Here is a 27,054-nt window from a genome sequence, read left to right on the forward strand (position 1 = left end):
AGGAGCAAGGCAGCACAGAGGAGTGTGGACCCTCCGTAGTGCTAGGAGTCTGGGGAGAGAGCCAGGGCAGGAGGGAGCGCCTTGGGAAGAACCACAGGGTACGTACGAGCGTTTGAGTTCCGACACGTTGGGGCACGTGTGAGTGCAGGGGAAGTGGGCTGCAGGGTTTCAGGCCAGAAGCCCTGAACTGGAACAGGGCAGCTCCCATGTGACTCTGACTGTCTGTGTTTCTTCAGGGAAGTCTCTAAAGGCTGGTGCCCCATGACCCCAGTCAGGAAAGCCCTGCAGGAAATGAGTGGCGGACCCGAGGCAGCTGGGGAGGTGGCCAGGGCTGCCACTGCCTTTGCTAGAGCCTGCATCAACTGAGGTGCTCTCCAAGGCATTCATCCACACTTCCTTCCCCTGGCATCTGGTAAGTGCGGGGACAGGAAGGGGGGGCAGGCCTTTGCCCATCAGTGTCAGGCTGGGCGTTCCGCTGGGGCGGTGCCAGGGGGTGGGGTTTAAAGGAGGGAAGCTAAGGCCATCTGTCTGCCAGAGGCAGCTTTTGTGGCTCTGCCATCACACCCTCCAGCCATTGCCCAGTCTCTTACAGGGCTGAGAGAGTGGCTTGGCCTTCTGGGGAGTCTTCCCATGCCCTTGACCTGCCACCTCCCCCCACCCACCCTGCACTTCCTGTCGTGTGTGTGTGTGAGACTGTCCCCAACCCAGTCGTCCCAGGGGCCAGAATTGGGAATCACCTTCCCCCAACACACACCCTGCCAGTATTACCAGGTAGTCCAAATATCTGTCTGTTCTCTGTACCTCCTCTTCTTGTCCCCAAGATTTTTGTCCCTCTAACAGGTAGAAAGACCAGACTTAGCCGCAGTCCCCTGGGAATCTAGGTTAACCAGATTTAAGGAGGTGGGACCTTGAGAGGAAGGTGTTGCTGAGCATTTCTCCAGGCTCTTCAGCCACAGACAGTGTGAAAAGCAGGCCAGAACTTGGCCACTAACTCTGGGGCCTTTGGTGTTTGGAGATTTCCATTAGTTTCACCTGGGTTACCAGGTGCCTCAAAGGAAAAGTCAACAACCAGCCTGGAGGGATATTTGCTTTGGAAATGCCGGACCTTCCAGTAAGGCTAGGGGTGTAGGAATGAGAGGGCAGAGCCTGGGGAGTGCTCCAGCGATGCACGGTGGGTGACTCAGGGGTCCCTGAGGAGGCCTGGGACCCCATCCTCTTCACCCTAGACCACCCCCTTTTGCCTTCTCTGTCTCCTCTCCGCTGCCCCTTTCCTGGCTTTTAATCTCTCACTAAACTAACCCATGTGTGTAGCCGGCTGCAGAGGGAGTGTGGCGTAGTAGAAAGAGAGCTGGCGTCTGGGACCCGGGAGGCTGGGTCTGAGACCCAGTTCTGCCCCGAGCAGCTCCTTAATCTTAATGGAAATCTCAAGCCTCTGAGCCTCGGTTTCCAAGTGTATGGAGTGGGCCTGTCTCTGAGGCCCCGGCCCGACATCCCGTGAACTCTTGTCTGTGGCTCAGATGATCAAGGGTTGTTGCACTTGGACTCTCTTCCTCCTCCTCTGTTGATTCCTGTGCCCTGCCTGGTCTCCCCTGCCTGCCCTCCGGACCTCCCGGGGTCCCCCTGCAGGAATGACTTCCCAACAGTCGTCCCTGAGGCTGGAGGAACTTGGCACCCCTTAGGCAGGCACCACAGCAGCTCCTGTCCTTCCCTGTCCTCCTGTTCACCCCCCGCTGGGGGAGGCGGCCAGCTGTGTCCTGGGTGAGCCATCCGCCCGGTCCATCTCACCCTCCTGGCTGTTCCCACAATGGAGCTATTCTCTGTAGACTCTGCCGGGCACTCGGGACCAGTGTCTGCCTCTCCCCGATCCCTGTGCCCCACCAGCCCCTGGAGGAGACACCCGCCCTTGGCTCTGCCAGCGCTGGCTGGGGAAACCACGGGAGAGTTGGAGCCCTGACCCTCCGCCGGGTCCCGTTCTCCAGGGAGGACCAGCACGATGACTGACTCCCCATTCCTGGAGCTGTGGCAATCCAGGGCGGTGGCCATCCGCCAGCGGCTGGGCATCGGGGACCAGCCCAATGACTCCTACTGCTACAACTCGGCCAAAAACAGCACCGTGCTCCAGGGGGTCACCTTCGGTGGCATCCCCACTGTCCTGTTCATAGACGTCACCTGCTTCCTGGTGAGACTCCTTGGGGATCGTGTCAGTTATTTGTTTGTTTAACCTCCACCCCCCAACTCCCCGCCACCCCAGGGCTTTCTGGGAAACTCAGGTGAGGAGCCAGCAGACATCCCTGGGTTGAAGCCCTAGCTCCGTGACTTCGCAGCTCTGTAACCTTGGGCGTGTTACATAGCTTGTTTAGGCCTCAGGTGTTTGCTCTGTAAATGGAGGTAATAATTTTTACTTCGTAGATTCTGGGACAAGATTAAATAAGGCAATGTATGTAAAGAATACACATTACGATTCTTTTGATTATTACCATTGTTACTGAGTTATCAGCCCGTCATGTGTCTAAGACCCTTGGGAAGGGTCAGTCCACAGGGATGAGAGATGTGAATGAGCATTAGAGCAGCTGCAATTCCCAATTTATAAATGTCATCCCCCGGTTCCCCACTGGGGTCCCTGGACCTTTAGAGGATCAGCCGAGAAAAGGAGAAAACTGGGGAAAGGCGAGTATACCTTATCAGTGCCGACCCTCACAGGTGGCCTTTCTTTAGTTCAGACCTCCTTGTTCCCATAGACCGCCCCCCCAGCCCAATTTGAAATATGCCGTATTCTCCCCTAGACTGGCTCAGACATGCTAGGTGAGATTTACTGGGGCTCAGGGGCACCTTCTTTTGACAAGTGCCCATGGGATGGTTGGTCCCTCTTGTCACCTTCTCCTCCCATGTAGTGGAGACCATCTGGTTAAACAGGGTAAGAGGGGGCGGAGGGAGTAGACCCCTTGGACTGCTTTGGGCCAGAGGTTAGGTGGGGGCCCTGGGGGAGGGGGTTAGGGTAGCCCGAGGGCCCCCGTCCCTGAAGGAGGCGGGTATCCAACCCAAGTTTGCTTGGGGGGAAAAATATAGGAAGAGGGAAAGGGAGTCCTAACTCCTCTTTGCGTTTTCCTCCCTAGGATTAAAGTCTAAATTGTTGCCTTAGACTTTTGCTACATTTGTTGGTCCTCTAGGGGCAGATGTGGGAACCCGTGTGCCACTCATGTTGCTTTTATGAAAAAGGGCTCTTTAAGTGCCGAATAACCCACGTCTTGGAGCCAGAACCCATTTGTAGGTTGGGAACAGTCGTATCTACCAGCCTTGGTTGGGAGGAGGGAGTAGGCAGGAGCTTGGTGATGGATTTGAGGGTTGGTGGGATTCATGGAGGAGGGTGGCCCTAGAGCTGTGATCCAGCGTCTCCAGGGAGGGGAGGGTCTGGGCCAAGGAGAGAAGTCCGGAGAGGCAGGCTGGGCTGGGTATGTCTTAGCTGAGAAGAGAGAGTAGCTCTCCAGTGGAGTGTGCTGGTGGGGGTGGATTTGTATTGCAGGAAGTTACGGGGATTGGGGGTGGGGTGGAGGAAGGGACCCACCGAAGAGCCCGAGGGGCCTGGAGGAGAGAGATGCGTGGGAAATGTCCACACCACTCGAGCCAAGGGAGCAGCAGCCAGGGCAGAGGGCAGGCACTTGCCGAGCCGCCTTCATGTTTATCCGACAGCAGGACTCACCTGCCTTTGAAAATATATCACCAACTTCCAGATTCACCTTGAGAAAATGCTGCTGGAACTCAGCCCCTCTGGGGTCCAAAACCCACATTTTTTTTTTTTTTTTTTTTTTTATATCTTGAGAAACAGAGCAATTTTATTTGTGCTTAAGCATGAAGGAATACCAGAAAGAGTATCGTGACGTGAATAAAGGGAATGTCCAACACGGACAAATAGGAAGGATTTCTTGCTTTCTTTTTTTTTTTAAATATACAATGTTCTTTATTATAAATTCCATTTAGCCAATTCATTCATTAATTTTTTTAACATCTTTATTGGAGTATAATTGCTTTACAATGGTGTGTTAGTTTCTGCTTTATAACAAAGTGAATGAATCAGTTATGCATATACATATGTTCCCATATCTCTTCCCTCTTGCATCTCCCTCCCACCCTCCCTATCCCACCCCTCCAGGTGGTCACAAACCACCTAGCTGATCTCCCTGTGCTATGCGGCTGCTTCCCACTAGCCATCTATTTTACGCAAAACCCACATTTAAAACCACAGTTCCTGACTAGGGCAGGCAGGGATATACTGATTAAAACACTGAGCCCTGAAGGGAGGGAGCCTGTCCAGGGAGGGGAGACAGGCAGGAGCAAGGCAGAGGACCTGCGAAGGTGGACACAGAGGGAGGGAGGAGACAGTCTAGAATCGACAGACTTTTAGAGCGGAAAGGGGGTTAGAGTTGAGTCCAGCGCCTCGCGTTGCCGTTGGGCACACAGGCCTGCCGAGGGCCCCTGCTTGTGGAGGCCGAGCCACACTGAGCACCAGGCCCTTAGTGGGCGTTGCCCCTGCATGCTGTGTACCAGGCGTCCCCAGGACTTGCCTCCAGGAGAACCAAACTCAAGATAAAGATCTGAGCACTTCTGGCTCAGCTTCCGGGAGCTCTGCTACCTCTGTTCTGTAATGAAAAATGCAGCTCTCTGTAAAGTGAAGGAGGGAGCTGGTCCCCAGGGCTGCTGTGAGGGCCTTGCTGCTCAGGAGACCCTGCAGGCAAACCAGGGCTGAGGAAGGCCGTGGCTGTCAGGGCTGCCTAGAGAGTACAGAGCAGGACCTGAGTGCTTGACTAGGGGGCTGCCAGGGCAAGCTCCGGGTCAGCGTTGACAGCCTTTGTGGCTTGGGCACAGGGGACAGGAGCTGGTGAAGGGGGTGAGCACAGCATTGAGCCCTTGAGCTGTGTGGCCTTGGGCAGCTCCGTGCCTTCTCTGGCCCTTTTAGCCCTCCTGAGTCTGGAGGGGCGTTGGGGAGGGGTGGGCTTTGCCCCTAAGACAATTGCCCCTAATTAGAAGCCATCCAATATGCTTTTACAAGACTTGATTTCTTTTCTACTTTTAGTTTTTAGTATTGGTATTTTCCATCATTAGAAGAAAATTCTGGGATTATGGCCGCATTGCCCTGGTGTCAGAAGCAGACAGGTAAAAAAGACTCATTACGTCAAGTGTCTGTGTGTGTGTGTGTGTGTGTGTGAGAGAGAGAGAGACAGACAGAGACAGAGACAGAGGCTGGGATGGGGCTGGGGGCTTGGGAAGCCCACCAGGCACAGCCCACACATGACGCTCGTATTAGATTGTGTTCATTAGTGTGTCTGCCAGGCCTGTACCAGAAACTGTTCTCTCTACTCTTCGCCACAGACCTGTGAGATTAGCCTTGGTACCTTCTTTGTGGTGGTAGGAAAACCATTGCCCACACACCCAGCTTTCCCCCGGGGCTTGGAGCTGGTGGCTGACTGTGAACCAGCTGCTTCAGGCTACGGAAGAAATCTAGTTGCCTTAGATACTTAAGGCTTTCATCATCAGCCGAGGAGGATGCCAGCTTTCTTTCTCGCCTTGGACATTTTCAAGTGTATCTTCTTTGAGACTAATTAGTTCGGGGCTGGGGATGAGGCGAGCTGGATTGAGAAGGGCCGTAGGTGAGCTGCTCCAGTCCTCCGGGTCAGGGTCAGCCAGCGGCCCTAATCCGCCAGCTTCGGACGCTCTGTCACAGAGCACAGACTGCCGTGGCCAGGACTCACGTCCTCTACCCTGGGCTCTCTACGCATGTCACCTGAAGGGGGAGAATGAGTTCCAGGTCTGCACAACTGGAATTTCCAGCTCCAGCTAGCTGTCCCTCACCCCAGGATCTTGTGTCAGATGCAGCAATAGGAAGCGACTGGGGAAACAGAGACTGGCCCGGGCTGCCCCGCCCAAGCCTCCCCGGGGGTTCCGCAGGCAGACCCCCACTCTTGCTTCACAGGGGGCTCCCGTGTTGAAATGCGGTCTGTGCAGGAGGGCGATGGCGGTGTCTGTAAATGCACCTTCTTTCCCCACAGTCTCCACCCTGGTGTTTGCGGAATCCCAAGGGTATTAACCTTGGGGTGAGGTGCTGGGGCCTCTGCTTCAGCTGTGTGCCAGCCTTGGACTGTTTGGGGGGAAACTTTTGAAACACCTGGTGCATTTTTGGCACATTCACTCCTAGGAGGGCTGAGTACCACAACAGACTAGAGCACCTGGAAATCAGGAGCCTCCACACTTCGTGGCTGTGTCATCTTGGTCAGGACCCTGAGCTTGTTGGGTTGTTCCCTCTTGCCTTTTCTTGCCCATAGGGTTACCATGAAGGTCAAATGAGGCGGTTCTCCGGAAAGGCTTTGAAAGTTGAGCTTCACCAGGCCTTACGCCGCTAGAAGTGGGATGGTGAAGCCAGGAGTAGGAAAACAGAGAGAAAAGCAAAACTTAGCACATTGCAAACACCTCAGATTCACAGCGCACGGGGTGTTTTTATGGGTTACTCAGAAGAAAGGATCTGCCCAAATTAGCAATGTAAAATGCCCCAGCTCATCAAGTCTAAGATGCGCATTTTTGGCATTTTCTCATCTATGAAATTGGGTGCAACTTATTATCAATGGTGATCATAGTTAATTGACAGCATCCTTTACTTCTTAGTGGTTCAAAAAATACTTGTGCCCTTTACAACCAGTGGTATCTTCGATTTGATAAAATACAGTATTCATTCCAAGTTTTATTTGCTATATTGAGAAATATATTGTAAACAGGCAACACTTTGAAGTCACTTTACGTAGACCCGTCACAGGGCTGAGGTTCAAGGGTGTGGAGCACAGGATGGCCCACTGATGCCCTGACCCCCTGTTATTCATCCCACGTAACATAGAGTTTGACGTCTCACCAAACCTTGGAATGGTCGATGCCCTTGCCTATATTTTTCACAGGGTGAGTTATATTTTGTCCCAGCCACTGAGCACTAGTAGCTTTGGTCCTGAGCTCTAAGAGGCAGCGAGATACTAGACATAAGTTTTTAGACCTTTTAAAAGGATTATCTGCCATTTTTCCCTTTTGTGTTTCTAGTGAGTCCAGATTCCAGAGACTGTCATCTTCCTCCTCAGGGCAGCAGGACTTTGAAAACGAGCTGGTTGGTATTTAAGGGGCCGGTGTGGTTGTGGCTGCGGGATGGGGGCTTGCAAGGATGGGCAGTAAAGTATTGGCAGGGAGAGGGCAGTTGTACTCCTGCTGAGCTGCTAACTCAATACCCTTGACCTTGAGTGGCACATGCTGGTGAGAGCTCTTCTCTGCTTTGACAAAGACACCTGAACTTGGGAAATACCACAGCAAAGATGGCAGCTGGGTGATCCAGGATCGTGAGACTTGATTAATTCTCAGGCACCTGGCTACAGCTCTTGTCTGTGTTATCATACTTAACGGCTTTGTGTGACAGTTAATTATTGACTTGCTCGCTAGCTTATGAGCCAGCTGTGGGCAGGAAGCAAATCTTATCCAGCCCTGTTCCCCACCTCCTGACACCCAGTAAGTGCTAAGTAACTGTCAAATGAATGACGAGCAAATATTTGTCTTTCCCAGCTGGGTTATAGTGCAGCTTTACAGGGTATCAAGTTTAAGAGATACGATGGACACTAAAACCCATGAAACCCTTTCCCTCTCTAAACCCCGCCCCAGAGAACTGTCCAGTGGAGTGGGCTTGGTTCCTTGCTTTTGTCTTGCATCTCATTCAGTCATCTTGAAACAAACAGAAGCCCCCATCAGCTTCTCCAGAGTGGCCTTGAACTTTCATCTGCTCTCCATTCAAGTTGCACCATTTGACCCAGGAGCCTGTATAATTCCACAAATTGTCAAAACTTGAGAGGCGTTCACAAGATCTCCAGGCACAGGATGCATGTTACAGAGGACTGGGAACACACCAACTCCGTCGCATTTGGACAAATGGGTTGCTTGCTGAATTGGGGACAAAAGCACTGCTTTTTATAAAATGGGAGGTTAGATGGTTGTTTAAAGTCAAAGATGATTATATCTGCCTCCGAAAAACAGAGATTCTTGGAAGCTAATCCCTGTTCTCCGTTTCCAGGGATGCTGCCCGTGGCTGACTGCAATCTTCCGCCTGCAGTGAGTACAGCGCGGGTGGCTGGAGGTGTCTTTGTCTGGGTGGGTTTGTTTGGTTGTTCAGCCAGTCAGCAGGAGAGAGCCAAGGTGCCTGATCCTGAGCTGGAGTCTCTCAGATACTTTTCAGTTCAGACCCAAAGCTATACTTGGGGGCTGAGAATAAAGGTGGCCTAGGGAGCCCCTGTGCAAGCTAATTAAAGCTAATTTTTTGCTTTAGGCAGGAATTATATCTACATACTATTTAACACAGATATATTTGAAAGGAAGCTCTTCTAGGTAGTGTCATGTCTTTGAATTAGTGAAAAGTGGAGAAATAATGATTGCTTAATATATTCAGCTCATTTGGTTAAAAGTTTTCTTTTTTTTTCTTAAAACCTGGGCCCTTTGGAGAGAAATCCTCAAAGAGATGCTTGGTGACTATAAGCCAGTTAGTCCCCTTGCATGTGGTGGCAGAGCCAGGCTGCGAGTCTCAGCTCTGCTGCCTGCGGCCGTATTGCATCCTATCTGAGAAACCACCGTTGTAAGACGCACAGCACCAAGAATGAGAAAATGCTTCCTATTATGCTGTGATTGGCTATGATCCCAGGGTGCTCCCCATTTCAGAGGTGTTGAAATGTGGAAATGGCATCTTAGAAGTGATGAAATGTGATAGTTCTAGGACATTGGGTAAGTCCCTCTCTCTGGGCTTCAGTTTCCCCAACTATAAAAGCAAGCTGAGCATAACACCTGCTCTGTCTAGTTCAAATGCATTCACACGTGTGAGCGTGTTGTAAACAGTCCAGGCTGGTGAGAGTTGTTCCCAGGGGAACTGGCAGGAGGCAGTTTGTACAGAAGAAAACAGTGAACTCTGGTCTGGAGTAAGAGGGGAGGTTTCTGGGAGGGACAAGGGGACAGAGGTGGGAGAGGTAGGTTTGCCAGCCTCGCCCTTCCCTGCCCACTCCAAAGTCATGTCAGCGTTTCCTCCGGGTGTTGGAAGTCATGCGTATTCTGTGCAAAAATCCATCACGGGGCTTCCCTGGTGGCACAGTGGTTGAGAGTCCGCCTGCCAATGCAGGGGACACGGGTTCGTGCCCTGGTCCAGGAAGATTCCACATGCCGCGGAGCGGCTGGGCCCGTGAGCCATGGCCGCTGAGCCTGCGTGTCCGGAGCCTGTGCTCCACAACGGGAGAGGCCACAACAGTGAGAGGCCCGCGTACCGCAAAAAAAAAAAAAAAAAAATCCATCACATACAGAACAGAATTCATAGGAAGAAATTTTAAGTCAGCCCTACCCCTACCTCTGAAAGATGCCCTCGGCATGTTTCCCTCTGCTCAGACACTCCCCATGGCACCGCTGGTTGGGACTCAGGCCATTCCCCTACCCTGGACTGTGCCCCCCACTGTCTGCCTGATCGGGTGGGGCAAAGCCAGAAACTTTGACTCGTCATCTTCACGTTAACTAGCAAAGGCTGCTGACGGTTTGCACTGCCGACCATACCCACTGTTTCTGTCACTCCATGTCCCCTTCCAGCCCTCTCTGCGTGGACCTCCCTTCTCATTGAGTGAGGCCATACCCATACAGCTGCGTATTCTGCTTTGTCATTTTAATGCTGTATCAGACACATTTTTCCATTTCAACTCCCACTGTTTTTTCTCTTCTGTTCCTGCCACAGAAAAGACTACCCTTTGACTTTTTTTTAAGGCTGCAATTAAATTTTAACAGCTGCTCACGCCCGGCGTTACAACTGACATTTAAAGAGGCCTCTCAGTTTCCTTCCAAATTGCCTTTCCCAGCAAGATAGGGAAATTAGAGGTGTATCTTAAGAAAAAATTGTTGATGAAAATTGCTCACTTATTGGTTTTATTTTTTTTAAATATTATTTATTTATTTATTTATTTATTTCGGCGGCACCGGGTCTTAGTTGCGGCATGCGGCATCTTTTTAGTTGCAGCGTGCACCTGGGATCTAGTTCCCCAGCCAGAGATCGAACCCGGGCCCCCCGCATTGGGAACGTGGGGTCTTACCCACTGGCCCACCAGGGAAGTCCCACTTATGGGTTTTAATCTTCACCAGTGTTTGTTTAGTAAGCACGTATTGTGCATTTTGGTAGTTTATTTAGAAGTGAAAACAGTGTAGTTAGTGGCAGAGCTTTGTCCTCCAGGTAAGCAGTAAAAAGGAGTAACATTAGCAAGCGTACTGCGAGCGTCCACCCGGCACCAGGCACGGCGTTGGGCCTGGATTCTCACTGCCTCCTATGCACCTGCTGAGTGACCAGCTAGCTAGCGGGTAGTAGCCTCCCTGCTTTAGGTCCCAGCCTCAGGTGGGTGCTGTGACCCTCTCTGGAGGCAGCTGAGCTGGAGTCCACTGTGGTCTGTCTGGCTGGCTGCAGAGCCCTCGTGCCACGCCTTTCACACCTGCCTTTTTATGCTGTGGCCCTTGCTTCCCTGAGCTCTTTCTTCCCAGTGCAGGGCTTCCCCTGCCTTCTGGAAGCAGGATCCTCAGGGTAGCTCCCTGTCAGGAGAGTGGGAAAGCAGGAGACACCCCCTCCCCTTCTCCCTCTGTAGCATGGAAGTCTGGCTGTCAGAACCCAGAATTTTCTGGGTCCCCAAATGACCTGGAGCCTCCAAATATAGCACTGAGGGTGGGAAAGGGTGGAGCAGGTCGCCCCCCAGCTCTGGGGCCACAGCAGGGACACAGGGAAGAGGCAGGGCCAGCAGGATGGACTGAGCCTTAGAATGTTTAAAGCAGTAGCTCCAGGGACTTCCCTGGTGACCCAGTGGTTAAAACTCTTCGCTCCCAATACAGGGGGCCCGGGTTCAATCCCTGGTCAGGGAACTAGATCCCGCGTGCCACAACTAAAGATCCCACACGCGGCAACTAAAGATCCCGCATGCCACAATGAAGATCCGCACGTGGTAACGAAGATCCCACACGCCTCAACTAAGACCAGCACAGCCAAATAAATAAATAAATATTAAAAGATAAATAAAATACAGCAGTGGCTCCACTGCTGTCTCCCAGTTTCCCTGAGGAGGAGATGGGAGAAAGGGTGGGAGCCACGAGCCTGGACACACACAGCTTCGCTCAGGAGATTCTCAGCAGCGCTCTTGTCAGTGGCTTTGCTTGTCCATAGGTGCAGGAAAGGGCTGAGGGATAATTGTATTTACACACACACAAACGTGGGCATGAATGTTTCTGGAGACCTAACGTGGAGCAGTGGCAGGTTCCTTCGTCCAGGAGTGTGGGGCGAGGCCTGAGAGGCAGGCTCTGGAGTTCACGTCATAGCTCTGCTGTTACAGGCTGGATGATTGTAAAAGTTAACGTGCTTTTTCTGTACCCGTTTCCTCATATTTAAAAAAATGGAGATCAAATTGGGACCTACCTCTCGGACGGTCATGAGGGTTAAATGAGATCATCCGTGCAAGGCCCAAAGGGCCCAGCCTGTTACCACTGCTCATTAGGATTCCATGTGTGTCTTGGCCAGAGATGACCAGATCCTGGAGTGGTGTGGGGAGGACGCCATCCACTACCTGTCGTTCCAGAGACACATCATCTTCCTGCTGGTGGTGGTCAGCTTCTTGTCTCTGTGTGTCATCCTGCCCGTCAACCTCTCGGGGAGCTTGCTGGGTAAGGAGTCCTCATCTTGCCTGAGCTGGGCCCAGGCAGAGCAGCAGCCCTGGGGAAAGGGCCTCGTGGTGGTGGATCAGAACCCCAGGATTCATGCTCAAATTCAGATGTGAGAAGGTCTCAGGGTGACTTTCTGAACTTTTCCATTTGCTTAAAGATCTGGAGAAGAATCCACCCCAAACCTGGGCCAAGAGCTGGGGCCCCTAATATCTAAGTAGGAGGGAAGACCCCAAGACTGATAAGATCAGGGGCTTTCAGAGTGTGTTTTATAGCTTCCTGCCCCCACCCAAATCAGGAGGCCACAAGTAGTGGATCCAGAAGATGTTTGTGATGCTCAAAGTGAAAATCAGAGTGTGGCATTCTATTTCCAAGCACCCACAGGAATCCAGCGTCACCATCACGAATCCACTTCTTACGCCCAGTGATTCCCAGCCTTGGTTTTGGGAACAGCTTAGGGTGTTTCTAGATTTCTCAAGGAATGCCACAAGACTCTCAAAGCAAGATGAATTCAGATTTTGACTTTACCCACCCGGTAGGTTGAGAAGAAGTTGCCAGGAGCATCTTGGAGTAAAGCAGAGGCCTTGGTTGGTGTAGCTCTGAAAAGACCGGACAGTTGCCACAGTCCTCTGACTTCTCGGACATCTTATGCTGCTCCTTCTTAGAGCTCCACAAACCAAGGCTGTGCTGCCCCGCTCCCACTTCCCTAGTGTGACCCTGCAACTGAGTATCTGTGCTTCTCTGCAGACAAAGACCCTTACAGCTTTGGGAGGACGACCATCGCAAACCTACAGACTGAGTGAGTTCGAGGTGGGAGGGCCTGAGGGTGCTGATGGGTGAGACCAAGGAGAGGGCAGATTCCGGAGCCCGGGATAGGCCAGAGGTCGTCCAAAGTGAGCGAGTTAATGTCTGAAAGCCTCTTTGCCGCTAGTGCCCGCTGCTGGGCTATGGGCATGGACACGCCCCAGGCTGCTGTTGTTTTGCAGTGGGTTTTAGGAAACACAGAGGGCCCCGTGCAGCTGGGGTTCATTTGTCAGGACAGTGCCCTCTCTAAAGGGCACTGGCCGCTCAACCTCTGTTGGAGGAATCTGTTGTGAGGAAGGCTTTGGCCCTCAGTTCAGTGCCATGAGGGTGACCAAGCCCAGCCCTGATGGCAGGTGGTGTCCCTCTCCTCCCCCCCCAGCAACGACCTCCTTTGGCTACACACCATCTTCGCCATCCTTTACCTCATCCTCACTGTGGGCTTCATGCGGCACCACACCCAGTCCATCAAGTACAAAGAGGAGAACCTGGTGAGTGAGGGGTGGTGGGGGGCTGGGCATGTGCTGGGGAGGGTCTTAGGTGGAGCTGGGGAGGAGTGGCACCAGGCTTATCCCCCAGCACCACGATGGCAGTGAGGGGAAGGAGGGGCCTCAGGCTTGCACATGTGTGCTTAGAATCGGCATTAAGCATTTTTTTCTGGTAGATTGTTTTAGGATTTGGCTATTTCCCCCCGTTTTGCCAACTAGCCTTTAGATTTGTGGGGTTTGGGCTTGTAGTTACTGATTCTAAGTAACTTCCAAGAAGTTTGAATTGAGAGCAGCTCCCTCTCTCATTGCGGCCCATAACTTGATGGGGGGACAGGGAGTTTCTATTACTTGGTTCCAGGCCTGGGTCCTCCTCTGATCTGCTGTGTGGCCTCATTTGAGTCACTTCCCCTTTCTGGGTTCTTTCTCAGTCTCTTGTGATGCAAAGGAGGCTCATCGAAATTGCTTTGGAAATGTATTTTTTTTTTTTGGCCACGCTGCGTGGCATGCGGGATCTTAGTTCCCTGACCAGGGATCGAACCCGTGCCCCGTGCAGTGGAAGCGCAGAGCCCTAACCACTGGACCGCCAGGGAATTCCCTGGAAATTTATTCTTGACTGCCTAGAAGAGGATGCTATGTAAAGAAGAGACTTCAAGGCTCTGTCAGGCCAGGAAGTCGAGCACCTGAGCCTCTGAGTCCCCATCGTTCTCCTTGGGGAGGCTTGAACAGGATGTCCCCCTGGCAGACTGGCTTGCCCTGGTGACTTTTCTCCCTGGTGTGTTTCTCCGGCAGGTGAGGCGGACCCTGTTCATCACAGGACTCCCCAGAGACGCGAAGAAGGAGACCGTGGAGAGCCACTTCCGGTGAGCAGGGCCGCTTCCACTGGGAGGGAAGGGGAGGGAGACCCTAGGAGGACGTGGCCCAGCCACAGAGCCGCGGATGCTGCCCTGGGCAGGCTCTGCTGGGGCTCTGAGGGCCTGGGCTGGGGCGGCACGTCCTCTGCCAGCAGCCGCGGCTGCCCACGTGACCGCAGTAGCCAGAATACAGGCCAGGGTGTGGGGCAGGTAAACATCTTGAGAGCTCAGGGGCAGAGAAAAAGATTCATAGAAACAACACACCCACACATCCCCCGCAAAACAAAAAAAAAAAAGAAAAGGATTCACCCTGGGCTTCTCAGCGTCAGCTTTGCAGAGTAAGAGGTACCCGAGAGACAGCAGTCTTGGCGGCGGGGAGGGACCTGGGCCCCGCTCTGCATTTCGTGGTTCATTCTTCTGCTCAGCACGTGTTTCTCGAGTGAGCACTCCGGGTCCGGAGCCCTGTCCTCACAGAGCTCACTCACGGCTGTCCCAGCAGAACCTCCTTTCCAGCAGCCTCCTCTGAGCACCTGCACCGGGGATACCTGCAGGTGGAGGCTAGAGGAAGGGCCTTCCTGTGAGAAGGAAATTGTGTGTACGGTGCGATGAATGCAGGGCATCTCATGGAGCTTCAGGAAAGGGGGTGATCAGGGGAGAGGCAGGCCGGGAAGGCTCCCAGGACCCTGGGCTAGGGAGCTGAGGCTTCAGTCTGTATTCATTCCTCAGCAGCAGTCATTAATTTGTAATATGGATTAGGGGTTGGCTGTGGCTTGGCTTTGCACTATTTATGAAGAACACTTGCTAAGCAAATTATTAGTGTAAACAGAATTGTAAAATGAATGTTTAAAATTTATTGACCTCTCTTTTAGAAACTCTAAGTATTTTAGAAATATTTTTCTATATGTAAACATTGGGTACTGGAATCATCTTTCTCTGTTCCTTGAAACAGCCCCCCAAAGTTGCCTGTTAGGCAACATTTGGAAACAGTAGCTCCACTTAATATATTACCTTAAAGAGAAAAAAAAGTCTTCTCATTCCCATTACAGACACTGAATCACACTGTCTCCTATTTCAGGCAGCCCTTTTAGTGAACGCTGCTGCAATCCATGGGGATTGATGTGTGAATTTGCCTTGTAGCAGGGTTGTGTACACCATTGTTCTCTTCTGCAAAGCTCGTAATGGGACCTGAAATTGTCTACCTGACATGTCTATGGGCTGTGTCTCTCTCTCTCACTAAAATGTAAACTTATCCAGGCTCCATCCCAGTGCCTAGCAAGTAGTAGGTGGGGATTTACACGGTTCAGGAATGCCCAGGAGTTGCACGTAGGATTTTGCGTATACGGTGAGGGAGCATCATACACTGGGTACAGGCATGGGCCCTGGAGCTGGGCCGCCTGGATTCACTTCCTGGCTCAGACACTCACTAGCTGTGTGATCTTGGGCACAAGTCATTTTACCTCTCCGACACTTATTGTCCTCATCTGTAAAATGGGGACAAAAACCTCACAGGTTATGGTGAGGATCAAATAAGTTAATGCTCTAACAGTACCTGGCCAAGAATAAGTATACGTACAGCATACTTACAGTATTTTACTATGATTGTTAATGCATGTGTAGACATTTACTGGGCTGAGGGTCCTGTGCTTTCATGAGACCAAAAAGTCTGTGATCTTCAAAAGGGTCACAAACTGAATAGGATTTCAGTGATGGTCCAGAGTAGAAATGACCTAGAGCAAACAATAAATTTACTCCTTTGCATGGGTAGAGGAGGTAATGAATAGTGTTATTTTTTTTTCTTCAGGAGAAGTACTGACTGATTTAAAGCCAAGTGGGTATAAACTTGTCAGTTTCAGGCAGTTACTTTCATGCTATTTAAAAGGACCTCTTTGTATTACATTTCAAAATTTCCCCCTTTGGTAAAAGACAAAGAGGAAAGAGGTCCCCCCTGGCACAGAAATGAGCAGTGTAATTGCTCTGACACCCCTGGAGTCTTGGGGGTCTCTCCTGCCTGGGGGGTTCTCTTTTCCAATGGCTATCTTTTGCTTCTGATCTGCCCTGGGCACAGAGACGCGTATCCCACGTGTGAAGTGGTGGAGGTCCAGCTGTGCTACAACGTGGCCAAGCTGATCTACCTGTGCAGGGAGAGGTAAGGGAGGGCCGGCAGGGTGGGCGGGCGTGGGCTGAGCTGGCTGCATCTTTCTGACTCCTTCCCTCTGAGATGCCATCCTCCTGCCTTGCTGGCCCCGGATCCCCTAGCGAGGAAAGGAGCGGAGTGGCTCTGTGAGTCCCACCACAGGATCGTGAGTCTGAAGTGTGTCCCTCCCACTGCAGAAAAAAGACAGAGAAGAGCCTGACCTATTACACAAACCTGCAGGTGAAGACAGGCCAGCGGACCCTCATCAACCCCAAGCCCTGCGGCCAGTTCTGCTGCTGTGAAGTGAAGGGGTGTGAGTGGGTGAGCGCCTACACCCCCCGGGAACGTGGGCGCTGGGTCCCCCGAGACCTGCACAGGGCCACGTCATCACAAGGGCATGTGTCCTCTGGTAGGAGGACGCCATCTCCTACTACACGCGCATGAAGGACAGGCTGATGGAGAGGATCACAGAGGAGGAATGCAGGGTCCAGGACCAGTCCCTGGGAATGGCCTTCGTCACCTTCCAGGAAAAGTCCATGGCCACCTAGTGAGTGTGGGCATGTTCCTTGTCTGCCTCTGTCCAAATTGCTGTCCCTCTTGGACAGAGACGGTACTGCTGAACCACCACTGCTGGGATTTGTTTGTAGCATTTCCATCTCCCTCTGTGGGTGTGGCTGGGATTGGGGGCAGCCATCCACACCCACTTCCTTGGTGAGCCTGGACGATGTTTATGTGACAGCTGGGCATGGGTGATTCCAGCTGAGCCCCTCTTGGGTCGATATAGCCTTACCCCACTGCCGGGCTCTCACCAGCTCTCCCAGGGATCCCATTGCCTCTATGACCCAGCATTTCGCCAGGTGGGGTGGATGCCACCCTCTTTCATGTACCCACTCTGGAGCCACAGATCTTCCTTCTGTGCGTGGCCTTCCCATCTCCCTACAAATGCACTGCTGTGGGGGAATACCTCTGGGCACTCCAGGATGCTCACTGCTGCTGAGAGCCTGGCCCAAGGGAGTGGGTTTTCATAGTGCACCTTGGCATGAGCTCTAGCTCCTAAAACGCTCTCATGCCTGGGATCTCCATCTCGTCTCGCCTCGGGAGCAGCAGGGGATGGGGCCGGTAGAGGGAGACGGAAAGGAGTTGGCCCAGCAAATGCTCCTTCCCCTGCCTTCCCTGCTTCGGGCATCGTGAACCCTGGGAACAGACTCCTGGCTGTGCCTTGCAGACTCTCAAGTGAGGCTGGGGTGGGGACGAGGCCAGTGGAAAGAGGAAGAGTGTTCTGAGACAGGAGTAGGGGCGCTGGTGGGTTCTTTGTGGGAGACTAAAGGGGGAAGGAGTGGAGAGGGCGGGGCTGGGAGTCCTAGGGAGGGGCATCTTGGAGTCGTAGGTGATGAAGTCTAATGCTGCTATGGGGCCTGGGAAGAGGTGAGGGAGTGGAAAAGTGAGGCCCCGGGCCTGGCAGCGGGATGTCCAACTTCATGGACAGGGCAGAGGGGCCCGCAAGGAGGAGCCCTATGTTGGGGCAATGCCAACAGCATGGGAGCTGGGGTCAGACAGACAGCGTGCAAAACCTAACTCTGAGAGCCTCAGTTTCCTCATCTGTAAAATAGGAATGGTAATCCCCGGCTTAGAGGGTTGTCCTGAGGATTAAGCAAAATTCTGCACATAATGTGCTAAGAATGGCATCTCTTTCATAGCACTAATTACAGCATAAGTACAATAAACGAATAATAAAGCAAAGGTCCTGTGCCATGGGGCTCCCACTCTCACACAGTCCTTTCTGCTGTATGGGTACATGGTACCCCGAGGGGTCTGAACCCTGGCCATTTCTACATTTCCTGGCAGCATCCTGAAGGACTTCAATGCCTGCAAGTGTCAAGGCCTTCAGTGCAAAAGTGACCCGCAGCCATCCTCCCACAGCAGAGAGCTCTGCACCTCCAAGTGGACGGTCAGCTTCGCCGCTTACCCTGAAGACATCTGCTGGTGAGCCCCCAGGCCGGCAAGGGGCGGGAATGGGGCCTGGGAGCCCTGCAGGGCTGCCCACGTCACCTGGAAGCAAAGGTGTGACCTGGCACTCGGAGAGACACTCATACTCTCCTGCAGCCCTCTGGGCAGGGGGTGGGAGGCGTGATGGGGGTGGGTGGTGTGTCCACACCCACGACTTCACTCCAGTGTTTCTCCCCAGTATCAGCAGCGTCTGGTAGGATTATAGTGGGAGCAATGTATGTAATTTTAAGTTTCCTTTTAGCCACATTAAAAAAAGTAAAAGAAACTGGGGAGTTCCCTGGTGGCCTAGTGGTTAGGATTTCAGGCTTTCACGGCCATGGCCCAGGTTCAATCCCTGGTCAGGGAACTGAGATCCTGCAAGCTGCACGGCGAGGCCAAAAAACACCAAAAAAACCACAACAAAAAAACAGGTCTTAGGGCTTCCCTGGTGGTGCAGTGGTTGAGAGTCCGCCTGCCGATGCAGGGGACACGGGTTCATGCCCCAGTCCGGGAAGACCCCACATGCCGCGGAGCGGCTAGGCCCGTGAGCCATGGCCGCTGAGCCTGTGCGTCCGGAGCCCGTGCTCCGCAACGGGAGAGGCCACAACAGTGAGAGGCCCGCGTACCGCAAAAAAAAAAACAAAAAAACAGGTCTTAAAAAAAAGAAAAAAAGTAAAAGAAACTGTTAAAATTAACTTTAATAAGAGTTCTCCCTCTATATCTAAAATATTATCATTTCAATATGTAATCAATTTTTTAAAATTGAGATGTTTTACAGTCTCCTTTTCATACGTAGTGTCTTTGAGATCCAGCATGTATGTGCCACTTCTGGCCCATCTCTGTTTGGACCAGCCACATTTCAACACACAGTAGCCTGCTGTGGCTCGAGGCTGCTGTATCAGACAGTGCGGCCCTGGGTTAGGTGCCAGCTGCCTCTCTAGCCTGGGGCACAAGCTGGTGAGCTGAGCTGTGTCCACAGGAGCCTTAAGCACGATGCCGAGGGTGAGGACGGCCCGGCAGAGGCCCCAGCATGGCTCGCCATCCAGCCTGGCCTCAGTTCCTGGTCCAGAGCAGGGTTTGGGCGCTCATCTCCACCGGCTGTACTTCAGCCCCTGGCAGTCCTGCTCTTTGGTTCACTGAGCTTTCTAAGCTTGGGACTGGTTTGTCGGTCTGCTCTTGGTGGGGTGAGAAGCCAGGGCGGGCTCCAGGCGTTTTGCTTTTGTCCTCCGCCTCCCTCCAGCTCACACCACAGCTCACGGCCCCGTGGGGAGTCACGTGTCTTTAGTGCGTCTGAAAAACGCCATGTTGGAGCCTTGTTTGGTCTGCTAGGGGGCTCATGGCATCTCTCTGAGTAGGTTCTGGCTCCTAGACTCTAGCTGCAAATAACCTGTTTTCCCTCTGAGCTCATAGGGACCCCAAATTCGACCTTCCTATAGCTGAAGGTCAGTGCAGGACACTTGCCTGTGCTCCCAAGGTCAAGATGGACCCTCAGCCAGAGCCCTCAGCCTAGTCTCTTGCCTTGCCTAAATTTGACCTTCTGACTCACCCAAGCCGTGGGCACTGTAGGTGTCATAGGTGGCCAGAGCCTGAGAGATAAACCTCCAAGGACTGTGTCCTCCCCTCTGCAGGAAGAACCTCTCTATCCAGGGCCTCCGCTGGTGGTTCCAATGGCTGGGCATCAACTTCACTCTCTTCTTGGGGCTGTTTTTCCTGACCACGCCCTCCATCATCCTGTCCACCATGGACAAGTTCAACGTCACCAAACCCATCCATGCGCTAAATGTGAGTGACCATTCTGCAGGGCCTCTCCCAAGAGGGCATGGCGGGTGGGGGAGGAATGGGACCAAGAGCCGTGGGGGCCACTGAACCAGGAGGCCGTGTCACTCGGCTCATGTGCTTTTAAGCCCTGAGCAGGCATGGCCACATTTATTACAATGTCTTTATAGTAACATTATGTAGATATACATATGTGTATATACTTTATGTATACATGTATGTGTATGATATGTGTGTGTGTATGTGTTGCTATAGAGACATAGATACAGTGGAATCAATCTAAATGTTCAACAGTAGGGGTAATTTGAGTTGAATGAGGTATATTCAGTCTGACAGACTGTTAAGCATCCATTAAAAAATTGTATAGACTTTGTGGCAGACATGGGGTTTTACGATAAAAGCAGAATATAAAATTATCTCTCAGCAATGGTTATAGTGATGTGCCAGTGATGTGTGTGCAGGATGGCTGCTACGGGGAGTGGGTAGCAAAGAATGCAAAGCGCTCCTCTGATTGGGGTGGCAGGGTCATGAATCAAGTTTTCTTTTTATATGTCAGTTTCTGATAATCCTGTTGTAAAGTTACTTATTCTAGATAGGTAATGAATGATTTTTAAGGATCTTAGATGAATTGATAACAGCTGAACACTCCCTAAAAATGGCATCTACTTGGTTTCCCATAATCGGCTTTGCTGAAATATCACTCCACATCCTTTTCGTGTTTTCAGTTCCACTTGGCATTTGGTTAATCACACTCTGGGAAAGCACAGTGGGCTGGAGGGCCTGAGGGCCTGGTCCTTGCCCTGCCATTCCCTAGCTGATGAATTCTGAGCCTTTGTTTTTCCTCTAAAAACTGGCTTTGTCCTCTGTAACACTCTGCTATGTTATACTCATGGGGCCGTTGTGATGATCAAATGACTCAATAAAAAATATGTAAGTTTTGTTTAGATCTAAAGCATCTACATGTTTATTCCTTTGCCAGTCTTTTGATGTATGGTCAAGGCCTGTTCTTTTGAGGAAGGATCTGCTGATTAGATTTCCCCTTTGTGTATTTTATATAAAACACACGCTTATTTCATTGTTTGTGATTCTAGTTTTGGTTTCTTACAGTCAAGCAAGGACTTAAAGATACTTGCAAAGCTGTTCAAAGTATAGAACCCTCCTAGATTTCGTTTCCCTTGGTCTTTTACAGTTAATTCACTCTCATCTAATTCAGCAGCATTTTTGAGAAATTGGCCTTTATCAAGTCTTTCCAATGTATCCAACTTAGTTTTCAAAGAAATCTCTCTGTTGCTATGCTCCTTTTATCAGAGAAGGGAATAAGTTAATCGAACCATGTAATTGCAATAACAAGTACAACAGGCATAGATGAGATTGGGAACAAACACGAAGCAGTTCTGGGAAGCTACGACTGGGCCAGTGGGAGCTGAGTGGGCAGGCGGCTGGGGAAGGGCCCTGGCCGTCAGTGCTCTGTCTTCCTTTGGCGTCTGTCGTTGGCTTTCTATACGGAATGGAGGAGGTTATCTCTCTGGTCAGTAAGACAAGTGGAGTTCAGTTGTATGTGAAGTTGCATTCTTCACTCTAAAGAGCTATACAGGGACTTCCCTGGCGGTCCAGTGGTTAAGACTCTGTGCTTCCACCGCAGGGGGTACAGGTTCGATCCCTGGTGGGGGAACTAAAATCCCAAATGTCACGTAGCGTGGCCAAAAATTTTTTTTTAATAAAAATAAAGCACTGGGGCTTCCCTGCTGGCGCAGTGGTTGAGAGTCCGCCTGCCGATGCAGGGGACGCGGGTTCGTGCCCCGGTCCAGGAAGATCCCACATGCCACGGAGCGGCTGGGCCCGTGAGCCATGGCCGCTGAGCCTGCGCGTCCGGAGCCTGTGCTCCGCAACGGGAGAGGCCACAACAGTGAGAGGCCCGTGTACCGCAAAAGAAAAAAAAAAGAAAAAGAAAAAGAAAGCACTGTACAAATGTCAGGTGCTGTTATTGTCTGTTCAGCCAACATTATCTACCCTGTACCAGGTACAGTGTTGGTTCTGGGGGACAAAAGTGACCCAAATCCGAGAGGTCACTGAGTCACCATGCCAACAGGTCATGGCCCAAAGCCCCCAGGGCTCACAGCGCTCTCTGCTATGGACTGTTTTCTAGGACCCCATCATCAGCCAGTTCTTCCCAACCCTCCTCCTGTGGTCCTTCTCAGCCCTGCTGCCCACCGTCGTTTACTATTCTACGCTGCTAGAGTCTCACTGGACCAAGTGAGTTCCCTGGGGCTCGCCCCTGAGCTGGGTGTCTCTGATGACCCCTCCCTGCCAGCACGATGGGCATACAGCAGGGGCCTTACTGGGGGCGCCCGGTGCATCTGAGGGACTGTGAGGGCTCACCTCTGACTTCCTGCAGGTCAGGGGAAAACCGAATCATGGTGACCAAGGTCTACATATTCTTGATCTTCATGGTGCTGATTCTGCCCTCCCTGGGCCTCACCAGGTACCTATTACCACTCCTGCTCTAAATTCAGAACCAGGGTCACAACAGAGAACACTGTCCTCAAGAAAATGCAGATGCTTTGGGAGTGGTTGCAAATTCCTGACAACATTTAAACCTGTCACACTCACTTGGCATGCAGTTGTGCTGGCCCACTGATTCTTCCAGAGATATGATCTTTCTGCCTTAAAAAAAAAAAGCTTGAAAATGAAACTTACCATGGACCTTCCACTTAGGGAGAGGGTCTAATCATGGCTTTGGTTATTTTGAGGAAGGAAGTTTCTGTTAAAGCAGGCCCTGATGAGTTACGGTATAGTAAGTAGCATCTTAGAGAACCAGGGTAGATCTTGAGATCTGGCCTTTTTTTTAAAAAAAAAAAAAGCAGAAAGCAGAAGAAAATGAAGACATATGCAGTGATCACATGGACTGTTGGAAATAAGTTCTTACGGGATTCATTTTTCTTTCAGTTTGGATTTTTTCTTCCGGTGGCTCTTTGATAAAACTTCCTCGGAGGCCTCTGTCAGGTTGGAGTAAGTATCAGCCACGCTGAGTTTTGGAGCCACGTCCCCCAGGGACTTGGGCTGGGGCTGCAGTGGGGGGAGGGTTGTCTGTCCTTCAGGGCCTGTGGACTCCCCGCACCACTACAGGTTCCTGGCGGGGCTGCATCGGGGGAACTGACCCACTTTGTGCTACAAGTGCAGAAATGTGGTTAATCTTTTAGGTTGAAACTCAATTAGTGGCGTTCTCATTCATTCTTTGAAACTTACTTACTGAGAACAGAACCGCCTGGGGAGAAGGAACTGCTGGGTCTCAGTGGTGCCAGGGAAGGGGGAAGGAGAATAATAATTAACGCAGCAACCAGAATGACTGTCTGGTCCAGGATTATTTTTGCTAGGAGAGAGGAGTTGAACTTATTTCTAATATGTGTCCTCGTTAGTATTTTCAACTTGTACCGAACCCACTTAATAGTAATAGCTGTTATTTAAGAAGATGCTATGCTAAATGCTTGATTCTTTTTTTCATTTAATCTTTAAACAAGCTATGAGTCAGAAATTTGACTATTTCCATTTTACAGATGAGGAGACTGAGGCCCAGACATGCTGAAGAAAAAAAGGCTACCCAGCTAGTTAAGAGACAGAGCTGGGATTCGTCCCCAGCCCCTACTGTACTATACTTTAAGTCCTAATGTAGGCCCGAATGTCCAAGAGAGACTTTTCCAAAGGACTGTTCACAGGGAAGCCTGGCCGTGCCTATCTGAAAGGATAGAGTGAATTTTCTTAAATGGGTTCTCGCTGGGTAAACTGAGGACTTGGGAGCTGGCAGCCACAGACAGACACACCCATACCCCACCAGCTCGGGTCTAGGTGGACAGTGACTTGCAGATGGCCAAATCCGTGGTCAGTCCTGAGTCCCGTCTCTGCTCAGTCACGGGCCCCACTCCCTCTCGGGGCGCTCAGCTCGCACACCCGGTGGTTCCCCAGGTGCGTCTTCCTGCCCGACCAGGGCGCCTTCTTTGTGAACTATGTCATCGCCTCGGCCTTCATTGGCAACGGCATGGAGCTGCTGCGGCTGCCCGGCCTCATCCTGTACACCTTCCGCATGGTCATGGCCAAGACCGCAGCCGACCGCAGGAACATCAAGCAGGTACAGAGGGTGGGAGTGGGCGCCGCCTTCGTCCCAGAGCCTCCCCGCCGCCCGCGTTTACCCAGCCGCCTGCTAAGTGCCGGGCACTCTGCTCAGGACCTCTCAACTGGGCCCAGGGCTGTAGGGGGAGGAGGTGTAAGGAGCCTGGGTGAGGGCCTGGCTAGGTCCTCCTCCACGCTGACTCGGGCTGGAGGGGAGAGTGGGGGTTCTTGCATTTTAACCGGGCTGATCTCTCTCTCTCTCTCTCTCTCTCTCTCTCTCTCTCTCTCTCTCTCTCTCTCTCTCTCTCTCTCTCTCACACACACACACACACACACACACACACACACACACACACACACACACACTTCTTTCCCATGGACCTTCATTTGCATAAATTCTTAGATTACTACAGAGATCAAAGCATTTTGGGCTGGTGGCATTTGTTCCAGGACTCTCTAAATTGGGTGTGTGGGGTTCTCTTTTATTCTCCTTCGCCACTGTGGGAACCATAAGAGGAGAAGCCCTGCATCCTGTCATTTAATCCTCAGAGCCCGCTGTGAGATGGGCGCTACTGGAGCTTGCTTTGCAGACGCACAGACTAAGCCACCGGGAGGTCAAGTGCTTGGCCCAGGACACACGGCTAGAAGGGGCGGAGTGATGTTGGGTCTGACAGAGTCTGTGGAGGATCATTCTACAGTCAGATGTACCCCCTGTGCCCTCCGGGGGCTCACAGGCCTGTTGTGTAGACAGGATTAGAACACGAGAAACACTACGAAAACACGAGTCATTGTGCCTTTCGAGGTCTGGGTGTGAGCCAGGTGAAGCTGGAGGAGGCTTGCGGAGGGACAGAAGGGGCCTTGAGAGGTGAGGGGCACGGTGAGGCTCCCACTTCCAAAGTCCTCGCGACCACTTGGAGTGCACGGAGGCGGGCTGGTGTGGATCAAACCCCTAAGCCCCTCACCACCTCCCCCTCCCAGAACCAGGCCTTCGAGTACGAGTTTGGAGCCATGTACGCGTGGATGCTGTGTGTCTTCACCGTCATCATGGCCTACAGCATCACCTGCCCCATCATTGTGCCGTTCGGTGAGTGGCCCTGGGGCTGGTCCCAGGGTGGGTGGATGGCTGATTCTGCCGAGCACCCCAGGACAGCCATCAGCAGGGCGTCATGGAGCCCCACAAGCAGAGGGCCTCTTGTAGCCACAGGAACCGTAAGCTGCCAAGGAGCCACAGGGGACACCAGATTTAATTTCACTTGCTCACGGATTCCTTCCACGGGCCTTCCAGACTGCGAGCTGTCTTAGTACCCCTCCTGGTCTGAGGGCCTCTGCCGGCTGACCGCTTCATTCTTGGTTGATCCTCCGGCAGCAGCTGGGACAGCGCCAGCAGCACTGGTGGAGGCTCTCGTGTTTGTGCTCTGGCAGCCACTGTCACTCTCCACGTGGATTGTCACACTTAATTCTCTCACGATCCTTCAAGGCAGGTCTTGTTTATGTCCCCTTTTCACAGATGAAGCACTTAACGCTTTGTTAAGTGAGGATTAGAGCCCAGATATGAACTCAGGACTGTTTGACTTAGAAGGTCAAGGTCTTGCGATTAAAATACACCCTCAGGGGCCGGCAGACAAATGGAAGCGTCTGGAAGGAAACAGAACACCCAGGAGACTGGTGGCAGTGACAGCTGTGGTTTAGGGAAAGGAGGAGGTGTTAGTTTTCCCTGTACACTCTCTCGTACTGTTTTAAAGATCTACAATAGTATTATTCTTTCAAAACAACAACAAAAAATGTTTTTAAAGAACCTGACATAATAGAAAAGGCAGCACCCACCCACCTCCTGTGCCATCCCTGGGTTTAGACCCTTGGGCATCTGTTGGCAGTGACGGTACAGGGGGTCAGCTTGGGTGGGAGAAGGAAGGGAGCGTGGGAGCCCTGAGGGATAAGGGGAGGGGCGCTCAGCATGGGAGGAAGTTGAGGCCAGGCCTCTGGGTGTAAAATCGCCTCTTTCCCCAAAACGGTCTTAGAATTTCAGTGTTCGGTGGGGACAGCAGCACAGACACCTCTACTCGTGGGTCAGAAAGCAGCTGGGAGGGAGGAAGGGGGCGTGGGGAGAGGAGAGAGGGGGAGAGGTGGACAGGGCGGGGCCGGGGGGAGAGAAGGAGAAGGAGAAGAAACAGTAGGAGCCAGGACGTGCACGTATGCACGTAGCCCAGCCGCGGCCCCAGCCCAGCTCCTGGCACAGATAGCCACCTCCAGGAGGAAGGGCGTAGAGTGGCCCCCGCGGCCCAGCCACTGTCCAGCTCACAGCCCTGGCTCTGCAGGCCTCATGTACATCCTGCTCAAGCACATGGTCGACCGGCACAACCTCTACTTCGCCTACCTGCCGGCAAAGCTGGAGAAGAGAATCCACCTGGCAGCCGTGAACCAGGCCTTGGCTGCTCCCATCCTGTGCCTCTTCTGGCTTTACTTCTTTTCCTTCCTGCGCCTGGGTGAGTGGCCCTTCTGACTAGGGTGGGGGTGGAGGGCAGGAGGCAACACTCAGCCTCCTATTCCCGCATCCACACCAGCCAGTCAAATCCCTTCCTGTTTTTTTTTTTTTTTTTTTTTGCGGTACGCGGGCCTCTCACTGTTGTGGCCTCTCCCGTTGCGGAGCACAGGCTCCGGACGCGCAGGCTCAGCGGCCGTGGCTCACAGGCCCAGCCGCTCCACGGCATGTGGGATCTTCCCGGACCGGGGCACGAACCCGTGTCCCCTGCATCGGCAGGCGGACTCCCAACCACTGCGCCACCAGCGAAGCCCCCTCCTTTCCTGTTTTAAGAGCATCAACTCGGTGTCCAACCAGAAGGTGGTACCCCAAGGGTGAGGGCTGATTGGGCAGCACTGACAACCCAGTTCCAAACTATCCTGAGGTCAGGTGTAACCTGGTGAAGGCCAGGTCGATTGCCCCAGACAGCCTTACAGAGAAGATGGTCCCTTTACCAGCTATGGAGGGGCTGAACCAGAGGGGGAAGCTAGTCCGCGATGCTCTTTGTGGGTGTGGATGGGCCCAGGTCCTCACACTTCACAGTGTGGAGGCAGTGGGGACATGCAGGAGGGAGAACTGCCACTCTTGAGAAGAAGGAGGAGGCAGAAGAGATGTGTGACTCTGCCGGGGGCACTGGAGACTGGAGGGAACCGACCCAGCAAGGAAGCTGGCAAC

General features: G+C 52.4%; 1 protein-coding gene across 1 annotated transcript in view; it reads left to right on the forward strand.

The window, feature by feature from the left end:
* The first annotated feature begins 323 nt into the window (after nt 1-323).
* TMEM63A (transmembrane protein 63A) overlaps nt 324-27,054 on the forward strand; it is a 29,712-nt gene continuing 2,981 nt past the window's right edge. The window contains exons 1-20 of the mRNA XM_079724812.1: nt 324-412; nt 1,980-2,179; nt 5,069-5,148; nt 7,072-7,135; nt 8,084-8,121; nt 11,582-11,724; nt 12,469-12,520; nt 12,905-13,013; nt 13,800-13,870; nt 15,927-16,007; nt 16,193-16,316; nt 16,409-16,542; nt 17,841-17,978; nt 19,610-19,763; nt 21,904-22,010; nt 22,153-22,239; nt 22,704-22,766; nt 23,718-23,880; nt 24,840-24,945; nt 26,177-26,344. Coding sequence (XP_079580938.1) covers nt 1,994-2,179; nt 5,069-5,148; nt 7,072-7,135; nt 8,084-8,121; nt 11,582-11,724; nt 12,469-12,520; nt 12,905-13,013; nt 13,800-13,870; nt 15,927-16,007; nt 16,193-16,316; nt 16,409-16,542; nt 17,841-17,978; nt 19,610-19,763; nt 21,904-22,010; nt 22,153-22,239; nt 22,704-22,766; nt 23,718-23,880; nt 24,840-24,945; nt 26,177-26,344 — 2,068 coding nt within the window. The 5' untranslated portion in view covers nt 324-412; nt 1,980-1,993. The remainder of the gene's footprint in view (nt 413-1,979; nt 2,180-5,068; nt 5,149-7,071; nt 7,136-8,083; nt 8,122-11,581; nt 11,725-12,468; nt 12,521-12,904; nt 13,014-13,799; nt 13,871-15,926; nt 16,008-16,192; nt 16,317-16,408; nt 16,543-17,840; nt 17,979-19,609; nt 19,764-21,903; nt 22,011-22,152; nt 22,240-22,703; nt 22,767-23,717; nt 23,881-24,839; nt 24,946-26,176; nt 26,345-27,054) is intronic.

Source organism: Hyperoodon ampullatus (genome assembly GCF_949752795.1).
Source record: "Hyperoodon ampullatus genome assembly, chromosome: 2".
NCBI lineage: Eukaryota > Metazoa > Chordata > Mammalia > Artiodactyla > Ziphiidae > Hyperoodon > Hyperoodon ampullatus.